Source organism: Excalfactoria chinensis, chromosome 2 (genome assembly GCF_039878825.1).
Source record: "Excalfactoria chinensis isolate bCotChi1 chromosome 2, bCotChi1.hap2, whole genome shotgun sequence".
In the NCBI taxonomy this organism is placed as follows: Eukaryota; Metazoa; Chordata; class Aves; order Galliformes; family Phasianidae; genus Excalfactoria; species Excalfactoria chinensis.
In genome coordinates, this window is record NC_092826.1 from 38,559,085 (window position 1) to 38,586,834 (window position 27,750).

General features: G+C 34.5%; 1 protein-coding gene across 3 annotated transcripts in view; it reads right to left on the reverse strand.

Annotated features, from left to right (window-relative positions):
- SNTG1 (syntrophin gamma 1) overlaps positions 1–27,750 on the reverse strand; it is a 301,816-nt gene that overhangs the window by 77,863 nt on the left and 196,203 nt on the right. For all 3 annotated transcript variants that reach the window (XM_072328347.1, XM_072328348.1, XM_072328349.1), the window contains 4 exons: positions 12,192–12,294; positions 9,983–10,065; positions 8,313–8,443; positions 5,400–5,529 (listed from right to left, as the gene is read on the reverse strand). In XM_072328347.1, coding sequence (XP_072184448.1) covers positions 5,400–5,529; positions 8,313–8,443; positions 9,983–10,065; positions 12,192–12,294 — 447 coding nt within the window. The remainder of the gene's footprint in view (positions 1–5,399; positions 5,530–8,312; positions 8,444–9,982; positions 10,066–12,191; positions 12,295–27,750) is intronic.

Consider the following 27,750-nt stretch of genomic DNA (forward strand, 5'->3'; position numbering starts at 1 on the left):
AGAAATTTAGTATAAAAATACAATTTCATTTCAAAGCTATCATGACTAATTACAGTTTACAGTTTCAAGTAAAACCTCCATATCTGATCGATGAGTGATATCACCATAATCAGAATGTGTCATAACAAAGGTTATGTCATGAAGGCAGAAGTTCTGTGTCACAGGCTTCCCAGATAAGGTGAGTATTCTGGAAAATGACAATGCTTGCACTTTATAAAAGCACATTTAACTTCCATTCTTTCCCTGCATCTTTCTCCTGACTTATTGCATTCTAGATATTATCCCTTCAAATTCAAGTACTGTTATTAATATATAGATGAAATATACTGAAGCAACAGCTAGAAAGTTTGGAAAAAACTATCTTTCTTTGCAGCTATATTGGTACACCCAAGAGGACAAACCACATAAACAAGGTATATGCAGAAACAGTTACTCAAATAAGACATGCCATTCCACACTTTTTGTTGTGAATACAAGGCCATATGTAACCCTTCATAAAAGTGACATAGAAACTTATGTTTTTCTAGATATCAAACTGGAAACATTTCACTTTTAAAGGGTAGGAAAAATAGGAAACACTTGATTTATGTAAATTCAATTTGACTATATTTATTCACTTATATCAATGTGTCTCAAGAGACCTACATAGGAAAACTGCATATAAATGACATTGTTATGTTACAGAAGCATCCAGTTCAGAGTTTTAAACATTCCTAAGGAGACCTAAGTATCAATACTGGAGTAAAGACCTCTGTGATTTCTTTTACCAAGTCTGGAAGGGAATGCAAAACAAAGAAATAAAGTTTCAGAAAGCCATAAACACCTAAATGCATAATATTGCTTAGGAAACAAATTATTATACATTTTAGTAGATAAAATCCAATTTATTTGAGTAACTCGTTCAATTTCAGGGAAAAGCAAATATGCTAAAACTCTTCTGAAGACTTCTTATACTTTTTGATTTATTTTTTCTTAATTGCAAAAGGTCTTAAACTTCTAGAAGACAGTGTGATATTTTGCAAGATTTCCACAGAAAATGATGGAATGATTACAAATTATTGGGTAATAATTCTTGCAAGATCTTATAGGCATTCCAAGATAAATTTAAAACTCTTTTTATCACTTTCTGCTTGGCAACTTTTACTCAGTTGCCTGTCATTTTTGTCTGGTGAAGTTCTTGTTGTTTCTTCTCTGTCAAGTGTTAAAGTCAAGGTAAGAAACATAAATCTGCAATAGGTGCAGTGTCTTCCATAGAAATGATGGCAAAGGAAAGGGTAAAGAAATATCATGGCACTCAGTATATAAAAATTTGAAAGTAGTAGACAAGAGTGACATATATAGAGAGGATAAATTCCCAAAGAATCTGTTAAGCTGTGTCCTAAAAGATAACTGAAAAACATATATATACTTATATGAATATGTGTCTTTTCTTATCAAAACCCAAAGTTTCTGTCCACATCTTTTTTTTTTTTTTTTTTTTTTTTTTTTTTTTTTTTTTTTCCTTCTTTTTTTTTCTTTTTCTCCCAGCACTTGGAAAATATATTGGGGCATTCAAGTAATTTTGAATTGAATCAGGTTTGAAAAATAACTTAGTTAAAACCTCATCCCTGCAGAATTCATTACAGATACTGTCTCTGAGACCCCTGAAAACTGTACCACATAAATTAGGGATATATTGGCATCAAGTGGATCATTATATAGCATGTGATTTTAGAGTCTTTTCTTATACTATTCTAAGAGCCGAGTTTCTTTAAAAGTTATATGACCTAGTCGATACCGTGTTAAAGATGAGAAATCAGTATTAATTATCAAAGAAATTAACACCGACTAAAAGTAGCTTATTAAATGGCTAGGCTAACAGTTCACAGCTGAATTGGCGCAGCAGAACAGAAAAGTACAGATAAAAAAGGTAGAAGCAGAAGTTTTTCCCTTTCTAATCTTCTTTGGCATGTCATCCAGACTGGCAACAAATACGTCATGAACACACAAGGGAATCAGAGTTCCCAAGTGTGGGTTCAATTTAATCTATTCAGGTTTCAGCACACAAACTTTAGTTTGACAACTGCTTCAACAAAACTCTGAGCTTAACATAACCCCTGTATTTTTTGAATCTAGCTCTAAACAAATGAATTTTTAGCAGACAGGCAGCTTAGATGGCTCACACTGGAGAGGAACTCAACTTCAGAAATGAATGAGCTTTATGGATTCATCACATCATCAATTATAATATGATAGGATATCACTTTAAGCAGTGCATTTCTATACTGCCCTGTGAGTTGCATACCCTTATAGAAGTCATTTTATGTTTTTTAATCTTAACAGGATGCATTTCACCTCATATGTAATTGTTCCTTTGTACCTGGGGAACTGAAGAAATGCTAGTTGTCAGTATCACTCTCACTGTTTCAGAATCACTGGAGGATACTACTCCTAATTTACCAAATATAAGGAAAAGTACTGCATGCTTGAAGTCTGTCTTTCAACAACAACAACAACAACAAAAAAGAGAACTAATGAAGTCAACTACATCAGTCAACATAACGATATTTTTATGTAATCTCTGCTTGAAGAGTCATAATATAAATTGCTAAATCTGTGCATTAAAACTGCAGCTATCTTGCTGCATGGTAATACAAGCTTAATCTCACTCTACCCAGTGATGGACAGTCTTCAAATTACTGCAGGTAATGTGTGTTGGCCCATAGACAAAATATTCCAGACTCCGTTATTTAGACTCAATTAGCAAAACTGTCTTTCAAAGGTGATGATAATCAACACATTCTGGTTTTGCTTCCACTCAGTGCCTTTTTGTTATCCTGTTGCTCTCTGGCTACACTGCTGATTCTTCAACTGAACTACACCGCTGTTGTGTCAGATTTGAACATTTTATATTGAAATGGAAGAAATTTTGACTTTGTCCAATAAAAAATGTAACTTAACCATAATCTCAAACAGGAGATTTTGAAGCATGGGGTTTATATTTCAGAACTGGGAGAGTAAGCTGGCTTTTTACCACACTCATCTGTGGGGACCATCAGACCCTTTGATTTCAGACTGTTTGTGTAAAAAAGTAAAATAGTTCAGAATACTGGTTGAAACTAGAATGTTTTCTGTCAAAATATCCAGGCATTTCTCTGCTAGAAGCTTCGCTTCAGAGAAGCTCTCTTTCACTCCATGAAGAGACCTGTGACAGAATATACACATCTTCTTAGATATCTGAGTTTGAACTCAGCACCTCGGGGTCCATAACCAGTCTAAGGAAAGAAAGACATGTCCTGTGGGGATTTATCTCATCAGAAAACAGATGTCAGAATTAAAGCAGAGGGATTACTATTCAGACATTCTGCTTTAAGACATTTAACATTAGGCAAGAGAAATCCCACCCAAACTTACTGAGTACAAACCTGACATATAAAATAAGGATATGCTTTCAGAAATATAGTTTTTATAATCTTACTAGTTTTAATCTTCCTTCTGTTCAGAAGTTAGAAAAAGCATGTAAGTTTACATTTAAATGAACTACGTAGTATTTAAGTGAAAAATTCATTTTACATAGCACCTAGTTAAAAATAAAACATTAATTGAAACAAAAAAGAAAAACAGTCAATGTATTTTTGTTTGCCTGAAAATTAAATAAAGTCCTGTACTCACATTGCTTCTTTGATACTGCATGCCAACTACTCACATGCCTACTCACATTTAACCATTGTTCTGAATAACAGTTTGCTTTTTTCTTTTATCCTCTTACTATCTAGTATTGCTTAGATTCACTTATCATATACACTGTCAAACAACTAATTTTTACTGGCAACTGACATTTTTAAGAAAAGTATATCATGAAAAAGAGAGTCTTATTGGTTTCCATAAAATCAAATGGGCAATAAACAATTGGGACAGTTGTAAAACATCATTTACAATAATCACAAGCCCAAACTAAATCACAATTTCTTTACAGGATGTTTTTGAGATAAGGTAAATATAGATGTTTGCATAATAGTTATATCATCAGCTATTTCTTCACATAAAACATCAGCTATAGTGTTTGTGTTTCTTTACAGAAACTAGTGTAGAATGATATACTGCACTCCTTTTTAAAACCCTGAAAGTATTTTATGTAACAACAGTGCACTATCAAGATCCAAGTTACACCAAGCAACCATGGTTACAGTCTCATAAGAGATACATAAAGCATTATCAGATAAATTTTAGAGGCTTCTACCTACTTTTGTAAGTAATCAAACATTCCGCTTTAGATTGCAAGAATAATCAATAGTCTAAACTAATGATGTCAAGATAAAAATTAATCAGCACACTCATTTTTCAGGATGCCTAGTAGACAAGAAGTTCTACACAGCAATAGCAGTATATTTAAGGAGGAATAAATAGCCATAAAGTTGCTTTGCACTGCATGGAAGCTCACAGATGGTGGATGAATTCATGTCTGTCATGTTTTTATAATACAATGACTTTTACATATTGCTGCCAGATGGAACATACTTTTGCATCTTGAATAAAAATCTGCAAGAAATACAACTTCCCTCAATATGTTCCCTGTATTTGAAACAAAAGCAAGTCTAGTTAGATTTGGGAGGCTACAACAGATTTAAAGAAATCTGAAAGAATATAAATTCTCAGGGGCTTCCTTGTTCTAAATTATTTCAAAATAATGGAGTTACCCATGTGTTCTGTATTTTTGTAGACAGAACAGAGAAGGAATCATATAGAATTTTAAGCTGAGAATGACATTTTATTTAGCAAATGTAAGATATATCCTAGGTAGATCTAAAAAAAAATAAATTGAGAGCTTTCAACTGAATTTAGGAATATTTTAGCAAAACCTATGCATAACAGTTATTCCTTGTTTCAATAAAAAGTTATCTATCTCACAAGATCAGACCATAGAAGTACAGTGCATGAAGCATAAATGCATTTAATCATTCTTGATAGTGAGGATTGGTATTGTCCGTTAAATTGTGTGTTAAATGATATCTAAATAGACCTAATATATAATTCAGATCCAATTATTTCAATTTCAATATAGATATACCTTTTCAAACCATCAAGATAATGCAGGATTTCCTTTTGCTTTTATATGTTCTTATCCATCACACCTGGCTTTCTCTTGTTGCTAGTCTTTGTTTCTCATAGTAACTGGTATTGCTAAATATGCAATGTTGATAACGATGAAGTGAACTAGATGACTGTAGGGGAGAATATTTTCTCATTCAGTGATTTCTCACAAAGTCTGATTTGATGATAAACTTGAGTTGACTTCTCTCAGACAGCCTCGAGCATTGTTTATATGCAGATAATTCTGTGCTTGAACCCATTAGGCTTTTATGACAGTTATAATCAAATATGATTGGGAAACCTTCTGGCTTGCTTGGATCCATACTTACATTGTGCTTTGTGAGGTTGGAAATGTTACTTGCTATTGCTTGTAGCCAGTCAATACAGTCTTCAGTAGAGAGACACTGAATTATTCCACTGCAAACCCCATCCACAGCAATTACTTGGAACGCATTTTGCCTATAGAGATGTCATAACAGATCAGGTCAGAAGAAAATTTCATCTGTTCTAGCATACCATCTTAACAATACTTGTAGAAATGCTTTTCTTTCAACTACAATGAAGGTCAGCCAGTAAACACTGACAAATTACTGGTTTTCCTGTTTTATAAATACCTGACATATTAAAACAATCAGCTATGTATAAAATGTCATATATAAAGGTCAACTATTCCTATATTAAGTTTCCATGAAGCTATAAGAAAATCCTATTGACTAGCTCCATTGAATCATGTTCAACATACTGTACATTTTTCTCAAAAAAAAAAAAAAAAAAAAAAAAGTGTTTCATTCTCCCAATTCATTTTTAAAACACATTAAGGTTGTTTGTTAGCATGGTAGCTGCTTTTAGTGAATTTTCATTTGAAATGAGCCTCTTCTTACCTGCTGATGGAATAGATGGTTAATTCAAATTTGACGAGCAGTATTAATGATTTTCTCAATTGCATTTAATTGCATTTCTGTATGCAGAATCATTAGCAAATGATGCAAATGACACTAGAATGCCAGGAGACATCCATTGACAAAAGCAGTTGCCACTCGGGTGTCTCTACCCCAGCAACATTCTTGAAACTTACAATGTTCAGTGATGCATTATAGTTTGACCTTCTACAAATGAGTGCTGAACAACTACAGAAGAAGATGAAACTTTCAAACTATAAAGCTATAGCAGATCTAACTTCTGTAAAAGGTCTTTTTGGCCCTTGGGAAGGTTGACAGATCTCTAGCTTCAGAACCCCATAAGCTCATTATCAATTATTTTCACAGAATATGATATTACTAAGCATACAGAGAACATAAAGTTCCACTGCTAGCATTCTTCTACAAGTTAATCCATTCATGGTTTAAAATCAAGCACATTGTTCAGATTTTTTTAGAAGGCTGAGGAGAAATGAGGGATATCTCCAATATAATATGGTCACTAATGACAGTTTCTGATATCTCCAGACTGATATTGATTCTGCCAAATTATCAGTTCTTTACTTCATAAAACTATTGACTAGTTTTATAGAATACAGAGCTGGTATCTACCTCAGCTATAAAGGTCCTTCCATGTCTGTGTCAAGTACAGGCTTTTCTTTCATTTAAGACAAGCATAAAAATGAATTAGAGCCATGCCTTTTCCTTGAGCAATGCCATCATGGGAATCGGTTCTGACTGGAAGATAAAGCTTATGTATCCTAACATGATCATGAAGACATCAATGGTTATCTAAATCTATCATCTAACTCATCAGTTGTCTTTTAACAGAGGTGGCCATCTGTCTTTAAGCCCCTAAAGGCACAATCTAAAAGATATGTTTTTTAAAAAAAAACAAACCTAACTTTTTGTCTTTACAGTACTTCAAAGTTTTTGGAGGAGATTTATTTAAGGCATCTTCAGGTAACGTACCTAAATGTTAAAACAGTGTTTTAACAACTCTGTTTCTCTCTATCAATTTTTCATTTTTATTTTTATTTTTTAAACTTTTAAGTAATCTTTCCCATGTTAGATAACACAGGAAAATACAAGGAGATAATTAGTAATCACTGAAAGTGTGAGTGTAACTTCAGGTATTCAGTGTTTTACAAATACATCTGAAAATTTACTTCTTTTGAAACTGAAATCTCAGGAATATTGCTGCCTACACATAATGTTTATCTGTAATGTACAAGTTCTATAATGAGCATATTAAACTTGTATTTTATTGCTACAAAAGACTGAATGTGAAAGTCTTATATCTATGAATAGTTGAATATATCCCAATTTTCCCCATGAGTAGTTCTAGCCAGTTTAGTATCTTATCTGGAGAGTACAGCAGAACAGATCTTAGATTTGACTTTTATAATTCTGGGTCCTTTATGATTCATGCTGTTAATTATATATATTTCATATATATTTCAACTACTGTAAAACACTGAGCTGAAGGTTTTCAGAGAACCACATACAAGAAATCTTACATCTCTGGCATCTATATCCTGCTCTATTTCTGCTCAGCCAATGAGCCAGCACAGATTTTGCATCACAAGTTAAGTCTCTGGGCCAGTAATTGTCAAGAGATCAAGAATCATGTAGACAAGTAAGAACGATCTTGCTATCACTATTCAGAGACCACAGGCTGATTTTAGCTTAACAATCATCTAGTGACTACTGACTAAACTGCTTTTATATCAGTTCTGTAAATAGGAAATAAGACTGCAAACCTATGTGGTAAGAAACAATAGCCCTTTGAATTAATTGAGACTATGGAAGGCTTTTTTATAACTTTCAAATATTTGGTAATAATTAATGATAAGAAGGTTGTGATGAGAAACAACAAAATTGATCCCAAGAAAACCCAAAATTGACTTATGATCTTCAGTTTCCATTGGGATCATAAACCCACACCTGGAGGGAAGTGGTAACACGTGCCTGCAAGACTTCTTTCCAGGGGAAAGGTTGAACATAACAACAAAGAAATGATACTCTAAATGTTCTTTTGCAAAGCAGTTATAACAGAAATACTATTTTGAATATTTTATGTATTAATTAAGTAACTTCATGTGTTTTTGAATGTAGGAACAGAAATAATTCAAGGTACTAATGCTTGAAGACTAGTCAGATCATCAGGTGATGCAATAAATTTAACCCTGACTGTGAGCTTCCCACATCCCATGTCTTCTGTCCTATATCTCTCAGAGCTGCATTAATATTAATATTGCAAATCACTGAGGATTGCTTCTCTAAACCAGAAGTCAACAGTTTCAGTTTTCTAAACTTATTTACCTGCACAAATCTGATCCTGGAAGGTACTGGGAAAATCGTGAATGAAGAAGTGGAATTAATCGGAGGTCACACCACCTTTTTTCCCATCTAAGTCCTGGGGATGTTGGCCATGAGGAACACGATAATGTATCCTGAAAAACATTTAGAAGGTCCTTTTCAGTTTTGGGCTGTATTATAAATACTCAGCAGACTGGAAAGAAAGATAGCTGTTTCAAAGTCCTTACTTTTAGCAGAGTCATCCACTTTCCTCAGATCATATGGCACCAATTCTAGCTAGCACTGGACAGATTCTAAACTTTTTGTCACAAATAAAGCTCAACATCAGCATGTTTAGACAAACTACAAGTAGCAATATTCCAGAAACCTTGCAAAAACAAATTGCATCATTTTTGGGGATGATTAGTCATAAATAAAAGTATTTCATATATGTTATCAGTTACAGGCTTAATATCTGTACCCTGAGTAAGGGTGATTTCTATGTTACTCAGTCGTAATTCAGGTGTTTTCTATAGCTCCATACTCAATTACATATACTAATTCTAATTTCACTTCACTGGTATTTTATATTATGTAATAATTTATATTAATTCACATGTACTAATAAATGATGAAAATTAATAATTCAATATATGATTTTTACCTATTTACACAAGATATCATTTATACGAAAATTCAACTAAATCATGTCTGATATACATTTATTGGTTTTTTTGACCTACAGCAAGACTCAATGTTACTACTTTTATTTCTTTTTAATTAACTCCATCTCCTATAAACATGTGTAAACCCAAAAGGTTTCCTACATCCTAATTAGGCTTAAAACTGTGCTATTCTAAGTTTCTGGGCTTCCATTTGAAACTTTTTATTAGTGAAATAAGAAAGAAAAATAAAGGAAGACAAAAATTAGAGATAGGAAGTCTAGTGAATAATGCTTACCCTTCTGTTCATTTTTATATAGCTGTAATAATTATTTGATATACAGATTTATTTATTCTGTGATATCTATACCTATCCGAAGTGAAATACACATTAAAAAATATATATCTTTAGAACTACACAAAATATCATAAATGCTGCTTTTCATGACTAAGAAATAGATTAAAAGCACAGTGTTGCATTTCAAAGGAATCTTTTATGACAAATCTGAACAAAGATTTGTAGCACTTCATGCTAAAGGCACTTTGCTACATAATACCATTGTTCTTCAATACAATTGTTAGTGCTAGTTAATAGGAGAAATATGTTCACATCTTAAAAATAGGAAAAAACTTGCACCTGAATAAGCCTTTGTCAAAAGTTATAAATAATAAATTAAATAAAACATATGAAACAGTGCTCTGAAAAAGGTTTTTTGTCTCCTCTTTAAATAGCTATATTGTCACTTTAATAATTTTATTCTCTGTGCTCTGCAAATAAATGTAGAAGACAAAACTTTCTCAAAATTCCCATTGTCCAGATCAAAATAGTAATCACATTTATCAGAGCATAATCTCAGCTGCTACAATTTTATTCTTAGCTGTAATATCTGTCTAAGAATTTTTAGCCCCCTATGGAACTATCTCCAATGCTAACTAGAGTTCCTCCCACGATGCTGCCTTTTATTAATTACTGTCACTTAGATTATTTTTTTTTTTCTTATGTAATTTCATGAAAGAAATATAAGCTCTTACCGTGTTGTTGGGATGGTAGTTGAGATGCAAACCACTGTCACACAGGGGAGAGGAAGTGCCACTGCTCTGGTCACTGGGGGCACCTGACACCAACATGGATATACCAAATACGTATCATTAGCCTACAACACTACAGTAAAAGTTTCCATGTTTTTGTGTGATTGCATGTTTCCCTTTCCAATTGATCTTGTCATATTTAAAACTTATGGATCAACTTTCCCTTGGTGATGTGCAAAAAAGTTAATAATCTGCTCAGTAAGAAGTAATTACAAATGTTTTTTGCAAACCTGATAATAAAATGAAAGTGTACACTTCCCTAATTGGTTCTTACTTAAATGAAACAGACAATGCTCTCGACATTCTCTATGAAGTTCATAGGTTTAACTGCTCTTCTAGCAACTTAGAAGGATATAGAGCTATATTTCATAAAACATATATGATAGGATCTATTCAAGAGCACGCTAGTGTGCAATACTCAGTGTTCTCTATGGTACCACAACCCTTCATAAAAGCAGCAATGATTTGCTGGCATTCATTTTCATTTAAGAATATTTAAGAATATTTCTGGTGTTGTATTTTTTTCTTGCCTCACTTAAATTTCAATACAGGATAAAGATGGTACTTCCACAACTGGTTTTATATAAGATGTATCAAAAATTAGTTTACTTAATTGCTACTAATGTAAAAGGCCTAGAAGTACTGAAATCAAACACATTTTTGTTTTGTTTCTTTTAGGAGAAAAAAGCAGAAAGTAGCTGTGCCAAATGGCACTAGATGATTATACATATGCTTGGGTATGCTACAACTGTGTAATTATGCACCCACACTCACAATTTCATACAATTTAAGGAAGACAGCTGTCTCCATTTTCTTCAGTTGGGGGCTAGCTTACTAAAACTCAGTCAGACTTAAAATATTAAACATTATAGACAAATCTATTTTTAGGTACATAGACAACTATGGGAAAAATGCTGAATTTTAAATGAGAAATTTAAGCTCTCAAAATATACAGAATTACAGAATGACCTGGGTTGGAAGGGACCTCAAGGATCATGAAGCGCCAACTCCTCTGCCTGGCAGGGCCACCAAACTTCCACGTTTAATAGATCAGGTTGCCCAGGGCCCCCATCCAACCTGGTCTTGAACACCTCCAGAGATGGAGCATCCACACCTCCCTGGGCAACCTTTTCCAGGACCTCACCACTCTCCTAGTAAAGAACTTCCCCCCTGACATCCAACCTAAATCTTCCCTATTTCAACTTAAAACCATTTCCTCTTGTGTATGGGAAACTGGTAATCACAGCCTGAACCTCTGATTAATCAGCTGAGGCAAGTGTCAGGTCAGCTGTGGGAGCACAGGTAAGAGTAATTTAGCTGTGCTCCCAGAAGGGGTGGAGCTTGACTCCACCTCCTCTAGACCTCATTTAAGGGCTGACCACGACTAAGGCAGTATCTCTTGGAGACTGCTCCCTGGTGGAGATTGCCTCAGCATTTCCCAGTGAAGGCATCCATATCAGTAAGTTTTTTCTCATAAATAACCTTTTGAATATCTGTTATCATCTTCATTACCATCTTTGTATCATTCCACCTTACATTTGGTGAGCCAGGCAGGAGCCTGTGGTTGTGGCCATAATATCTTTCCTGTGGAAAATATATAATTGGATCAAGGGGGAGAAAGTTACCCCCTTAGGGAAGATGCTCCCTGGACAAATTCCAGGGTTTATGGGGTCCCCCTCTTTCCAAATTACCACTATCATTGAGCAAGGGGGCCCATTACAAGTGGCAGACAATATCTCTCCATTCCACCTTACACCTTGTTCTGCTAATACCCACATGATCTCATTTTCACATCTAGAAGACAAAGCTCTTAGACTAAACCATTAGCTGGTGCTCCATGGAAAAACGTTTTTAAATACTCTGCATCAGAATGCGAGCTACTGTTACTTAATGTACTTCCCCTGATTCAACTTTGCTGATTCACACCAGCCAAATACAAGGTGATCTGTTTTTCAAGCAATGACTGCAATCTTTTGTATAAGGAGACTGCTACTATGATGTCTGGCAACATGAGAAGCCACAATGTTGACTGAGAAAGCTCCTGTTAACCACCCCCAATGCACACTAGGTTCAGAAGCTGCAAGTATTCACAAGCATTGACTTAAGTTTTATTTTGGTCAAGTAAAAAAAGGGTAAACTAACAAAGGCTTACATGCGCAATCTTCATTCAGTGGCAGTTTGAGAAAAGCAGGTGCTCTTTTCAGAAAGGACACAGTTAGGGTCACTTCTTCCCCTGCATTGCGAAGGACCTGAACCTGGAAGAGAAAGAGACAGGACACTCTGATATATATGTATGACCAAAACACAGCAGAAATATAAGCAGAGCTATGCAACTTTCATATACCTGCAATTTATTGCCATAACATCTTTCAAAAAGAAAGCAAGATGTAAAGCTTTCTATGTGCTCAGCTCCCAGTAACACAAGTAATACTAGTGTGGAAACAACACTGTCTGCTTCTACAGCTTGCATTCTGACACTTTCCAGCTGTGCACCTCACCCTTTCAGATCTGGTATAAACAGTAACCCAGATGTATAAATTCTTTTTGGTTTGCTTCAGTTTTGCTGAGGTTGTTTCATACATCTCCAATCAAAACAAAAGTTGTAGTTTCCACTGTTATGCCATGGTCCTATGGAATGGCTACAGTAGGAAGGAGGTAGGGAGACAAGTGAATCACCTATCCATGTACAAATGCTCTTAGCTACTTTATATCTCTCCAATAACTGCTTCTGTAGCTCCTGTTCATGTCTTTAGCTTTTCTGCGGTGTGTCTGATGACACCCCAAGCTGTACAGCTGAAAGAGAATTCCAGGCACCTCCCCAGACTGTTAAAAGGGATACATATAAGCATCTAAGCAAAATGCTATACTCAACAGGGGATAACTTGCATTAGAATCATGTTATTACATGAGAACCAGGATGTGACACAACTCTATCAGAATGAATATTTCCAGTTGTTCTGCCTCTATAACTTGTTAACATTATAAGGGTTAATTTAAGTTGCCTGTTTAATCTGGCATATATTTGTCCTCTTCTGCTGTGATCTAACTGTGTCTAGATAGCTTACAAGTAACCCTTCTGCAATGCTGCTGTGTGTCAAAAAGCCTTGTAAGTTAATTGATGGAAGATTGCATTTAATCCATACCAATGAAAAGCCTATCCTACACATTCAACTGCATAAGTATATATTACTATTTTCAGGAATACTTTCACTGCACTACATTAAGCTAATTTAAAGCAATCCTTCAAGAAAAATTGTCAACTTCTCACTCAGACACAATATTTCCTATATATAATATATATATATATAAAATATTTCCAGAGGAGTAAAAATGCGATGACACATTATTTGAATCAGTATCTGAAATCCACACTGAAATTTTAGACTGTGTATTATGTAAAATAGCACATTGGCTGTCAAGGCATACTTTACAATGTAGTATGCATGCAGGCCAATAACCAAACACAAATCACAACAAATTTCATCAATTGAAATCATATCCCAAAACGTCTGCTGTAGTACAAAGATCTTCAGTGAGTACTTCCCATTTCTGATATTTTAGACCTCAGAATTCAGAAATAACATTTATTTCATGGCAAAACAATGACACTTTCAGTGGAATAGTCAGTCAGATCAAGACTCTGAAGTCTTAAATTCCACCAGAGATCATCTTGTAACCTGAGCCTTCACAGAAAACGCATCCTTCTCTCTTCTGTACCAGTCACGTGGTTCAGAATAGTCATAGCCAAAGCAGAAAGGAGGCATGAAATCACTGATGTGGACAGAAAAAGTGCACGAAAAATAAAGCTATCCTTTACCTTTTTAAAAAATGTTTTTACTCAAGAATGGACAAGAAAGGGAGAATTTACAGAATTAGCAACTCTAACTTACAGAGTCACCTTTTGAAGATACCTAAGTGAATATCACCTGTGGAAAAAAAAAAAAGCTGAAACACTGAACTTTGTCCCTGAACACTTTTTCTTCTAAAATTTAAACAAGCCTCGAGTCCAGATGATTATATTTGATAATATTGCTGTACATATGCTAGAAGTTGTCCCAAGTAGTCTGTTAAGACCTTTTTATTCCAAGCTTTCTCTTTTTCTCTCTCAAACACATAGGATGAGAAACTGACGAAGCTGGTACAAAATCTATATGAAATCAGCAATACTTATTTCAGTAAAGCATATATTGTAGTATATAAGGCACATAAACCAAAAAGTGGTTGGATTTGACATGTAGAATACAGAGATAAAAATAATATTGAAATACAAAACAACTAGTAAATATTACAACAAAGAGAATAAATGAACTATCAATCCCATGCCACTTACTTTTCAGTGATTATCAAATCCATTCTTAGAAATAAAGTTAATTAACAAAACTTCAACACTTAATTGAATTAACTGTCTTTTTGAATCTTTCACTTGAAATCTTTATGCAACTTTACATTTTTTGTGTTTCATTAAATGTGCAATGAACAATTGTTGAACTGTATTAAATCAAGCATGCCTTACAGGACTGGTTTACTTTATGTCCTCATTCAACATGCACTTTCCCTTAGCATCTTTCCTCCATGTAGAAAGAGAAGGGGATATGAGAGGAAATCTATTCTTACTGAGGACTGCTGACGAATGTTTCTAGTAATAGACCAGAACAACTAATGTCCAGAAATGAAAAATGGATAACTTTTATGAAAGGGTAACAGCCAAAATAAATGTGTCTAGTTTTTATGGAGAGTTATGTCTTTTTAAAAAAAAAAAAAAAAAAAAAAAAAGTTGAAAACAGGAAGTCAAACAGTTTGACTGGAAGATACAATACAGAACGAGCTTTTAGACTTTACAAATGTGAATGGAATCCTAATAGTGAGAGATACTAGCATATTCTTTCTTTCTTCTCTCTCCATCATTGCCTGCCAGTACTGCAGCTAAAAATTTTACAGAGTTATTTCATTCAAATGAGTCCCACATGAGTGCAAAAGTAGTGCTTGGAAAGTCTATGTTAATGAAAATATATCTATCTGTACGAGTATATCTATGCAGATCTGAAAATGCATATTCCACTGACAAAGTGGTATTTTGAAGAGACAGATTTTATGGTGGCATGTGATACTTCTGAATAAAATTTCTACATAACAATAACACTAGTCTTAACATTCAGTAATGCCTATAATAATGTTGCCTTTTAGTTTTATAAAACCTTTTAAAGTGCCAGTTAAAGAAAACATTAGAGCATATGCTGCTGTCTCTCTCAATATATTCACTAAAGCACTGACGTGTGAAGTCCCTCTGATTTCAGCAAGTATTTTTATTGAATGAGTCATTAAATTCACTCTTAATTTACAAATGTAATCTATACATAAATAAATTGGCACAGACTTAAGCAGAAGACAACAAAAGACATATATTACTTAAGATCTGTGATTTCCTGAAACACAGCAAATACCACTCTTCACTGTAAGTGAAAGCAAAAATCAGCTAACTAATGAATATCTTACATTGTCATCAATTGAAAAAAAACAAAAGAAGGAAACTGGGCACTGTTAGCCAATTCACTGGTACCATCCAGGTCATCTACAGATCCGACAGTATGTACTCTGGTACAGTGATTTAAAGGCCCAAGGCTAGAAGGTTCGACACCTACATACAGCTACCTCGAATTATGTTTAATTATGTAAAAAGGCAATTGTTTCTTTCAGTAGAACACTTGTATGTGATAATGAATAGTATAGATACTCACAGCAAAAATATGCCAGAATACAGGGAGTTTTTGTCTGGTCAGAGAACTTGACTTAGATATTTAGAAACAAAATCAAATAAGTTGCACCCTGTAATGGAAAGCTTCCTCAAGCAAAGCAAAAAGAAATGCATGTGCCGAGGATTTATGAAGACATGAACTTCTATTCGGACATCACTTTTGCACCTAACTTTCTGCCAGTACTTTTTTATAGAAGGGAAGGTGAATACAGTAATACTAGTAGTTAGAGCAGAAAGATCATATTAAGTTTATCACTAAGCAATTATTCTGAAAAGTGGCAGAAAAAGGTTTAGTGTTTCTCAAGATGACACAGGAATTGAACCAAGGTAACACTTACATGGAATGTTCCAGCTACAAAGACACTATATAAAAGGTCATTTCAAAGCAATATACACAGTCACTTGGGATTTGATGCTTTTTGACAAGTCCCATCAGACTTAGCACTCAGAAGCAAAATTATTCTCAATTCCAAGTGACAGTACTCATTTGAGGCTAGATCATCAGGTGATTTCTCAGATGGACAGTGTCACACCAGTCTGTTATAAGTACCTTCTGTCTTCACTCATCGATCTTTGCCCCACCTGCTCTCATTGGCTTATGAGCCAACGTAGACATAAAAGTTCCAGTAACCTCAAGACTCAAGTACAAAGTAGAACACCAAGGTATCTGCCTTTAAAAAGAGATAAAAAATATAATCATGTTTTGAGATCCAAATAGCCACAGAGTACTATGGCTGCTGTCAGATTCTTCTTCAATGTAGTGCCCAGATAAAAAGAAAATTCTATTACTTCAGTGATATATCGACAATCAAGTTGGAAGATTAGCTTTTAAGCTAGTAAAACAGTATTTTTAAGTCTTATTATTATACTCCATAATCAGCACTAAAATTCTTAGTAATATTAGAAGAGCAACAGACAGCAATTATTGTTGAGTTAGATGTTTATCTTTGTTGAGTTAGATGTTTATCTTTTTGAAAGTAACAGAGGAGTGCCTCAGCAATAGATAATCATGAGAAAAAAAAAAAAAAAAAAAAAAAAAAAAAAAAAAAAAAAGGAGGAAAAATGAAAACCTAACAGAATTAACAAAGTAAGACTGTCAGAAAAGATGCCCAGGCAGCATTTTCCTGCTCTTCACTCACTAAATTTAGTATCATTAATAAACATAACCCCCCCTCAAAATATTGCTAGAAGTGCTTAATTTGCATTCCTTAGGTCATGTACTCTAATTTGGAATTCTGTTTTACTAAAGATTGCATATTACTGGTCATCACAATTCATATTAAATCAAATCATTAGCAGGCCAATACAGAAACTAAAACATGCAAGGAATTAGAACTTCGTAAAATTTTAGTGTTTGAAAAATGGAAATGCCAGTGACAGGCTCCAAACTTAAAATTCTGTATCACCTTCAGAAAAATTAAAAAATATTTCATTAAATTCTGACTACATTGCTTACAATGATCTATCTGTATTTTCTCTGAAGCATACCAGCTATCTTCAGACTGTCAATTCTGAATTGATAGAACACAAGGGGAAATGGTTTCAAGCTCAAAGAGGGTAGATTTAGGTTAGAAAATAAAGAAAAAATATTTTAAAGTGAGGGTGGTGAGGCACTGGAACAGGTTGCCCGGTTGTCCAATGATATGGTTGATGTGTCCCTGGAGACCTTCAAGATGAGGCTGGTTTAGGCCCTGTGCAGCCTGATCTAGCTATGGATGTCCCAGTTCACTGCAGGGGAGTAGGACTAGATGACCTTCAGAGGTTCCTTCCAACTCTAAGGTTTCTATGATTCTATTATTATAAAGAAAAAGTCACTTTCAAACACAGAGTTTTCTTAACGCTCCCTAAACTTTATTCCATGGACTTCTATTGGTCTGGGACCATGGTCTGTAGAAGAAATGAGTACACACAGATACAACAATTAGTTACTGAACAATCATTCATTCCAACAAGAAAATGAGTAGAAAATACTATATCACTATTGTAAAAGGATACCATTTAGTGCAAAGATTAGCATTTGAGGTGTTGAAAAATTTATACTTCATTGCACGTTACATTTAAATATTTTTTTTGTATCCTATGGCATATATTAGAATATACACAACATGGACAAAACTTATTTTCATGTTCTGACTAAAGTGTAAGCAATGAGTCAACTGAAATTTGACTTGATTTGCATATAGACCAGTGTTTACATGATACACAGTTACTCATATAGCATATATGACAAAAAATAATCTATGCAAGTAAACAAACTTCAAAGAACCAGAGGACTAATCCAAACTCTGACAATTTTTCATGAGTTTTTTCAACAGACTTACATGTAGAGAGTGCATGCCAGAGCTGAATCACAGAAGTGCCAATCCTTTTCTTTCTCATTATCAATCCCCACATGGTTTTCCTCTAGGATTACTCAACTACACTGAATAATCTGTGCAGCCATACAGTTTCAAAAACTCCTCTTCTTTAAACTCTTGTAGCAATTCAATTTTTTTTTTTTTTTAAACCTAACATATACTCAGCTGCTGGGCACCCACGATCTTTCTATACTAATTTATAAACACATTTTTAAATTATATATTTAAAGAGTTTCACAAGAACTGACTGAGAAAAATGAAGGAAACACCTTAATGACACAGAAAATGCTAGAAATAAAGTAGAACAGTTGCTAGTATGGTTGAAACTAAATTATATTCTTCATTTTTTAAAAGGTACTAAATTAGTAGCTTGAAAAGTTTTGTACAAAAGAAAAAAAATAGTATATTTTTTGCTTTGGATATCACAGTTGTATGGGGCTGTTAAAGCCATCATCATGTAGACAAACTACTTAACCCCATCATCTGTTAAATATTCAAGAAGCTTAGTTTTCAACTAGTTGTAGTAAAATGCATATTTCATCTCCTACTGGCATTACGTGCCTTAATTATAATAGAATTTATTTGAGAAAGCCTCTTACTGGTATTAGAGCTCAGAAATATACATAGGAACCAGAATTTGGTTTGGATTAATCTTACTGCCACTTTACAAATAAAAAAAATAATCAAAGCTACTTTAGAATTAATATGTGATCCTGTTTACATAATACTCCTACTGGAATCAAGAATTTACGGTACTGTTACAACAACATCCACAGACTTCTACAAAGCCTTCTCAAAAGGTTTCACAACACCATCATATCTGTGTTTTGTGTACAGTCAGATGATTAACAGGCGATCTCCCGTCAACCTGCAATGGATTTCTCCTTTAAGACACAAGATGTTTTTTACTATTAGTCAGAAACCAACAGAAGGCTTTACTGAGATGGCTGTTATTTTTTAGCTCCTCTTGACTACATGTGATGGAGAATATTCAAAGAAAGCTATCAACACCTGCAGAATTTTTAAGCAACCTGCAAATGCTTTGCTCATGGTTTCTTCATAACAAATGACAATTGATTTTTACCTTCAAGGAACCCTGATGCGAAACTTCAAAGATTTTTTTCCACTTTTTCTCAAATAAATAAATAAAGAAAGAAAGAAAAATCTAGGACATTTTAACACAGAGATCAGATGTATGAATTTCTCATAGTTAATCATATCTGCACGAAAGCCTTTACTAGTCATACAAGTAGTATATTTTTTAATGGGCATCAGTCCCATATAATACAAAGGCATTATCCATGTCATATTCAGAAAAATAAATAGCATCAGCTATATTCATATTTATGTGGATGAGTCCTTGGCTATCTATATAGTTTGAATGAATGCCATTAGAAATCCTTCCATTAATAGAAATGTATTTTCCAATGAAATTTCTTTTCTAAGTAAGCGTAAATAAAAAGTTGAAGTGAGGTTGAAAGTGGAAATTCTTTTTCTTGGCAAGTTGCAAGAGGAATTGAACACTGATTTGGAATTAAGGACTTGAGATTTTCCAGGTGAAGTGTTTTCACTTCTGTTCTCCCAGAAGTGAGAGAAGGAAATAATTACTTATATATTGAATAAAATAACATATAGGAGGAACTGATTGCAATCAAATTTTCCAGTTTAAGGATTTAGAGGCTCTTCCACCCCATTCACAGTTTGGTCATAGTGCACTTTATTATTATTATTTTTCTGTTAGAGTAATGAACCCTTATAGGGTCAAGGTTTCTAGACTTGATTAATAACACAGAAGCTTCTTCTTTTTCTATTAAACAGACAAGAAATCACTGCTCCTTCGGTAGAACTTTATAGACGCTTCAAATTTACCAGAAAAAGTACTTTCACAGTTGAGTAATACAGGATATTTTTAACACATTTACTAAACAAGTTCCTTATTTCTGCATGCTGTTTGTGAAAATACTGTAAGTAATATGCAAAATTCAGACATGTTACTACACTAAATATCAGGCTAGCTACTGCTTCTGTTCCTAATATTTCAAGACCAGAAGTTGCCCAATTGGCACAGTGATCTGAAGTACATTCTTAAGTTTCAAATGTTTTCTGAACAGAGATACATCTGAAATTATTCAAAACACCATTTGAATGCTTGTCTGAGAAAGCAGAACCCCATTTTAAGCGAGGGGGTGATGATGGAATCAGTAACAGAATAACAGTGTGCTTACACTAATCCCATTGCAAGACCAGGGTCAAACACACAGCCAGTGGCAAATTTCACATTTACATATTCAATATAAAATTTGCTGATGGCAAATATGACCTTAACATTTACTTTTCATGAACAGTCACACTAATCAAGCACCAGCACATAACTGCTCATGAAAAATTAATAAAAAGTAGTCTTAAAGACTTTGAAATCAAAATTTAATTCTAATTTTGAATCAATATTAATGCGCAAGCCTACTGTTATTTGTTCAACACTAAATGTTATCAGCTTCACAATGACATAAAGCATAATTCTTGGGCAAATCTGTATATTAAGTAATGTTTTAGATCAATGTATGCAGTTAACTCTGTTAAGCTTCTTGGCAGCTAGGATCTAATCTCAGAGAAAGATATTTTAGTAGTTCTGGAAATGTGCTCAGTAGCAGAAGTTTTCAACTCAGAAAATGCATTATAAGAGTCTTTAGTGACATTTAATGTGATGGTGGCCTTTTCGCTGTGCAGAAATAATTCTACTGCATCTAACTGGAACTGAGAAATTGACTTAGTACTTCATAAATATTTTTCAAAAATGAGGAAAAAAGTCCTTAACCCATCAAAACACTTCAGTTGTTACTTTTAGGCAAAGGCATACATATTTTACTGAGCTAGGATCCAACACCGTTATCAAAAAATATGAAATATCGATATACAATATTGTCTAAACATTTTTTACATTTATTTTCAACAGCATCTAAATTTTAAATTTTGAAAAAACTGAGTTTGGAGGTACTCACATTGGGTATTAATTAACTGGAGGACATTTACAGATATTTTACCAGCTGATGTTGTTGACAAGCTACTCTACGTCATATTTGAATACTCACTGTCATCAGGTTAAGTCCGTGGTGATCATAGAAAGAGAAATATCACTCTTATTTTTAAGAAAGGGAGAAACGAAGATCTGGGGAACTGCAGGTCAGTGAGCTTTATCTCCGTGTCTGTGAAGATCATGGGGCATGACTGAGATATGAAGATTTTGTAAAGGATGTCTCTTTACCCATTTAGTATGCAAATGCAATATACTCAAAATATTATAAGAAAAAAAATCAGTATTTCAGGGAAAACAGAGATACCCTCAGTACTTACTACTTGCACAATGACACGCTAAAATATGGGAGACTTTTTAATGCAGACTGTTCTTTTAAACTTTCCTTGTAATGGGTCAGCATAATTAGAACCTCTGAAATATTCTGAGTCAGGACTGGCCTGACAAGGGCATGTGAAGTAGAGCATATCTACCTACATTTACAAGACCTAATTTAAAGATACATGTCATTACCTTAGTAATGCCATTTCAGCTTGAGCACTGACTACTTCCCATTCTGTTCAGAAAAGTACTAACAGCGCAATGTCTGCAGGTCTTTGCAGTACAGTCTGAAGAAAAGATAACCTTTGTACATTTTAATGCAGAATTTCTTCCTTCTGGCATGACAACTGCACTTGAGTTTTTTTCTTGTGATCTAACCTAGTGTTTTAGTAGGTACCGTCTTGCAGAATAACTAATGGAAAACAGGTAGAACCACATTGAACTTGTAGAAAAATTCCATTACTAAAAGGGCAATGTCAAGAAAAAACATTGTTAAACTAGGAAAATGGTAAAGTACTGATAAACGTGTAGCAAAACATCAGTATTATACTGTTCCATACGAGTGGCTAAGAAATATGGAATGCCATTTGGAAACTTCCTTAGATCTGGTTGAACAGTTCAATATTGAATACTAATGAAAAATGTATGGAGTCCATTCTCCCTTCCTTTTCTTCTTCCACCATGGATAAATATTGGCATTTTCTGAGCATGCTCTTTATTTGTGACTCCTTCTAGCTAGCTAAAGTAGTGCACATGCTTTCCTTCATCCAATGTACTCTCTCTGATCCATATCAAGCCATAAGAAATAAAGAAGTTACCTTACAGAGTTGAACATTTCCTGCTAGTCAATGTAACATGGTGATTTCCCTTTTAAAGAAAACACTGATGCTGCTGCCTCTTAGATAATATTTTCTAGTCCATATGAGAATTTTTTTTAATAGTGACCCAGGAAAAATAGTATTTGTTAACAGAAGGTTTCTCTTTCCTTACACTAAAATGATCTGAACTTACAGAATGCCATATGCATTATTGTTTCCTTTGATTTTTGGTGGTATTTGATGTTTTCTATGCTATTCTGGTATAGCCTCACTACATTACTATGTAGATATACTAAGTAAAAAACAAACAAACAAACAAAATCCAACAATTAAAAACGCAATGAACCAAAGTGGAGTAAGACTTAAGAAATATAAACCATCCAGTAACAGATTTAAAATGTTTAGCACCTAGCATTTTCTTTTTTTTTTTTTTCCTGTTATTATATAATATCACAAATAAGTACAAAAGAAAAAGTCTGAGTCCCTGTACCAGAGCCTACCTGAATTATAACTCTTCAACTGCAAGGTGGTCTGTAGAATGGAAACTTTCAGTAAGTCTCCTGGAGAGAAAGACAAGTACACCAACAGATCTAAAAATATTCCTATTTTATCCCTAAGGAAGCAGAAAAAACAAGTATTTACAGTAAAGTATCAGTGCAAATGAAGTCAGAAATGAATGATATCTGATAGAGCATACTTTAAAAACTCTGCTCAACTGTCTATTTTCTTTGAAGCTCAGGCTTCAGCATAAATATTGGTACACGGCAAAAGAAGTAGCAATGGCATCTATTTGAAGAACGTTTCAACATAACTGCTGACTCCTTTCACTCCACCCCACTAAATCCTACAGGATTTTGACTTTGAGAATCACAGCAGTATAAAAAAAAAAAAAAAAAAAAAAAATTATATTAATCATATTGACTCAATATTAGCCATGCTAACATTGTACCCATCTATTAAAATTGCTAGAAGTGTTGAATAGTTTTAAGAGATGGGAGTCTTAAAACAATTAATACATGGATTGAGAAAATATATGTAACTTGAGAAAAAAATATGAAAAAATAAGTTAGGAAGACATGCAATTCAGATCAGTGTATATAAAGTTTAACATCATGGTTGTTAAATAAACCCTAGCATTTTATAAATTCCACACAAAAATTGTTTATTTAAACAACAAAAATATAGGTGAATACATATGAGAAGACTACTCTAGGATGCACCCTAATAAAAAGAATTTCCACTACACAAGAAAAAGAAATCAGAGCTCCCCCAAAACACAAAAACAAGACAAAACCAACCAAACAGAAACCTCTGGAGATTATTTATACCATCTAGGTTCTTTTATACCTGATGTCCGCTCACTTCATTCTAATGCTGAATTACTTGACAGATCATTATTAGCTCCAAGCTTCGTGAACAATAAGGAAATTATAAATACATTGTTATAGATATCTTCATTAATTACACCATGGTAAAAGAGGTGAGATTAGCACTTTTCTTATAACCATTGGTCTCATACAGAATAGCTGTATGGAATAACTAACATCTTGGCCTCCTTGTATGAAGAAAACTACTGCAGAATGATCTTGAAATCATTGCAGAATGATCTTGAGAAAGAGCTCTTCTCTTAGAAGTGCTGACTGTGCAGCTTCAATATCAAAAGTCATCATCCAGTTTACAGAGGAAAGGATTAAGCGGCCATCCTATTAATTATATAAGATCTCAAATAATAACAGAAGGCGTTAATCTGCACTTACAGGTTGTTGTAATCACTATCACCTAACACCTTACAGCAAAATATTAATAAAAAATATTTTGTAGGGATTCTCTTCTATAACAGATTCTGAAGTGCCAAAATCTTATCTCTGTTTCACAGTTAAGGATTAAAATATAACAAAAACTTAATTTATTAAAATATTAAATCTACTAAAGACAAGATGGAGTGAGATCTCATATCATTTGGTTTCATTTTTTGCTTTATAAATATGATATGCTTGTTATTCTGTTCAAAACATGAAATAAATTACTGAAGCAATTAATTTGGAGACCTGTAACTAGCAGTGTCCCCCAGGGATCTGTGCTGGGTCCGTTCTTGTTCAACATCTTCATCAGTGACCTTGATGAGGGGATAGTGGCCACCCTCAGCAAATTTGCTGATGATACAAAGTTGGGAGGATTGGCTGACACACCTGAAGGCTGTGCTGCCATTCAGCGAGACCTGGACAGGCTGGAGAGCTGGGTAAGAAAGAGAGTAAGAAACTGGATGAGGTTTAACAGAAGCAAGTGTAGAGCCTTGCACCTAGGGAGGAATTATTACATGCACCAGTACAAGTTGGGGGATGACCTGCTGGAGAGGAGCTCTGCAGAGAGGGACCTGGGTGTCCTGGTGGACGACAGGTTGGCCATGAGCCAACAGTGTGCCCACATGGCCAAAAAGGCCAATGGCATTCTGGGGTGCATTAAAAAGAGCATGGACAGCAGGTCAAGGGAAGTTATCTTCCCTCCCTATTCTGCCCTGGCAAGGCCTCATCTGGAATACTGTGTCCAGTTCTGGGCTCCCCAGTACAAAAAAGACAGGGATCTCTTGGAAAGAGTTCAGCGGAGGACCACAAAGATGATGAAGGGACTGGACCATCTTCCCTATGAAGAAAGGCTAATTAAACTGGATCTGTTTAACCTTGAGAAAAGAAGACAGAGGGGACCTGATCCAGATCTATAAATATATGAGGTGTGGGGGCCAAAGTGGCGAGGCCAGACTCTTCATCAGTGTGTGGAGACAGAACAAGGGGAAACAGCCAGAAACTGGAGCATAGGAAGTTCCACACAAATGTGCACAAGAATTTCTTTATGGTGAGGGTGACAGAGCACTGGAACAGGCTGCCCAGGGAGGTGGTGGAGTCTCCTTCTCTGGAGATATTCAAGACCTGCCTGGACACCTACCTGTGCGACCTGGTGTAGGGAACCGGCTTTGGCAAGGGAGCTGAACTCGAAGTTCTCTGGAGGTCCCTTCCAGCCCCTATAATTCTTTGATGCTGTGATCATAGGTTTAAAAAAATCAGCTTGGATGAAAACTGATTTAAAAAAAAAAAAAAAAAAAAAAAAAAAAAAAAAAAAAGATTTGTCAGCTGCACATAATTCCTGCACATGATTCCAGTTAAGTAACTACAGCTTTTATGCCATCATCTTTATGCAACATATATCACAACTGAATCACAATTGAAATTCTGCTAGAATACAGGGAAAAGGGCCAAAGCTACAATGCAATGCACATGGGTATCCCATTTTATGTCAAACTTATAAAAAAGATGTCCTGCTCAAAATGTATCTGATGTTTGAATTGTAACATGGAGCTACACAGAATACCTAGCTGTATCAAAAAAACATCAAAGTTGAAATACCTACACAGATTCTATATCTACCAATATCAGCTTCTCTCTGGACAATGACCTTGCTTTTCAAGAAACTTACTTGAACCATGACAGCTGGAATGTACAAATGACATTTTCATTAGAAACCCTGAATTTACCTCAAATATAAGAAATAACAAACCATTTAATATTTGCATCTATTTCATTTTAATTTTATTTCTTGAGAGGAAAACTCATCCTAGACTGAAAGAAAATCAGTACCAACACAGCTGTTAGTACTATTTAAGATTCACATTAACAGAGGAATGCTGTGCTGTATTCAGATGGGATTCTTTACAACCCCAGCTGAACAACAAACTGATATTCAGTCTTTGATAGAAACTCATAATATCCTTTCATGATAATGAATAATATCCTCACCTATGACAAATGGAAAAGTAAGCTCAAAATTCACTTAAAAATAAGAAGATTCCAATGGGAAGTTACACCAAAAAACAAATAAGCCTACATATTCAGCCTTATAAGAGTCTTATCTACCTATTGATTTTTCATATTCAGGCTTCAGATTGTAACATACTTGTGGGATAACACGATCTGTGCCACACTGGAAACTTTATTACCAGATCTAGTAACTAATGGAAGACAAAAGATATCACATATGTTAAGTCAACTAAGTTTGTTGCATATCAGGAAAAGATTCTCCCTACTATGAAAGACTGTCCTAATTTGATACAACTACTTAATGGAAAAACAATTTGATTTGTGTAGTAGAGTAAAAACAGTAAAGTAAAACATCACATTTAGCTGATTAATAATCTGTAATATTATTGACTGCACTGATAATTATGCACAATTTTTCATTATTGAGTTATGAAGATAGGACATTTGTTTAAAACGTTTTTGCAAACAGAAGTAAGTGTTGGATCTAGAAAAGAGAACAAAGGCACATGGCATTCAAAGTGCAGATAATGCATACATGTTTGAATTTCCTATGGGAAGCTTCAACTTAACACAGTGGAAAATATTTCCTTCTGCTTTACAGTAAATATTTTCTAAGATATCAGGGCAACTCAAAATGTTAATATAGTCTCTCATCACATGATACCTGCTAAGTCTTAACTAGATTCAGAAGAAAAGAATTATGATCAGAATGAAACAAAATTCTGACATTATGGACCCTGCACAGTCATTTTAAAAGTAACTAGATGTGGTAAGGATTGGATATTATGTATTCGTTGCCGTTCTAATCCATGCTGTGAGGAAATATGTTTTACATACTTTTCATTTTCTCTGTTACTTTGACGTTAGGACTATGGATCCCATATTTAAAAAAGATTAGCACAGGAGTACTATAACAGCTCAAAGTTCATGGAGTATGCTGCAGACAAAACCTACCTATAACTCCTACTATTAAAATAATTTCTGTATCTGCTCCTTAGTCAGGTCTATGTCTAAAATCCTACTTAAACATACAATGAACTACCAGATCTATCATTAATAAATCTGCACAAATTATAATCAGGCTTTACAGTAAATTTACTACACATGCATGTATATCATTGTGCAGCAGACAAACTATGACTGAGTTGCCTTTATGGAAACAAGGTGGTGTTGCTCTCACAACTGGAGTGCTGCTGTGGATGCCTATAATCTCTTCAGAAGTGATAGGCAAAGAAGGAGGAGTGGCAGCGTGGCACTCTATGTTGGCAGTGCTTTGATGTTGTTGAGTTTGGTGCTGGGAATGAGTCTTTATGGGTAATGGTCAGGGGGAGGGTCAACAAGGTGGAGATCCTGTTGGGTGTCTGTTGTAGTCCACCTAGCCAGGATAAAGGGACAGATGAGGCATTCCATGAGCAGCTGGCAGAAGTTGTGTGATCATCAGCCCTTGTCCTCATGGGGGACTTCAACTTCCGTCATATATGCTGGAAATATAATACAGCACAGAGGAAGCAGTCTAGGAGGTTTCTAGAGTGTGTGGAAGATAGCTTCCTGATGCAGCTGTTAAGAGAGCCTACCAGGGGAGGTGCCTGACTAGATCTGCTGTTTACAAACAGAGAAGGACTG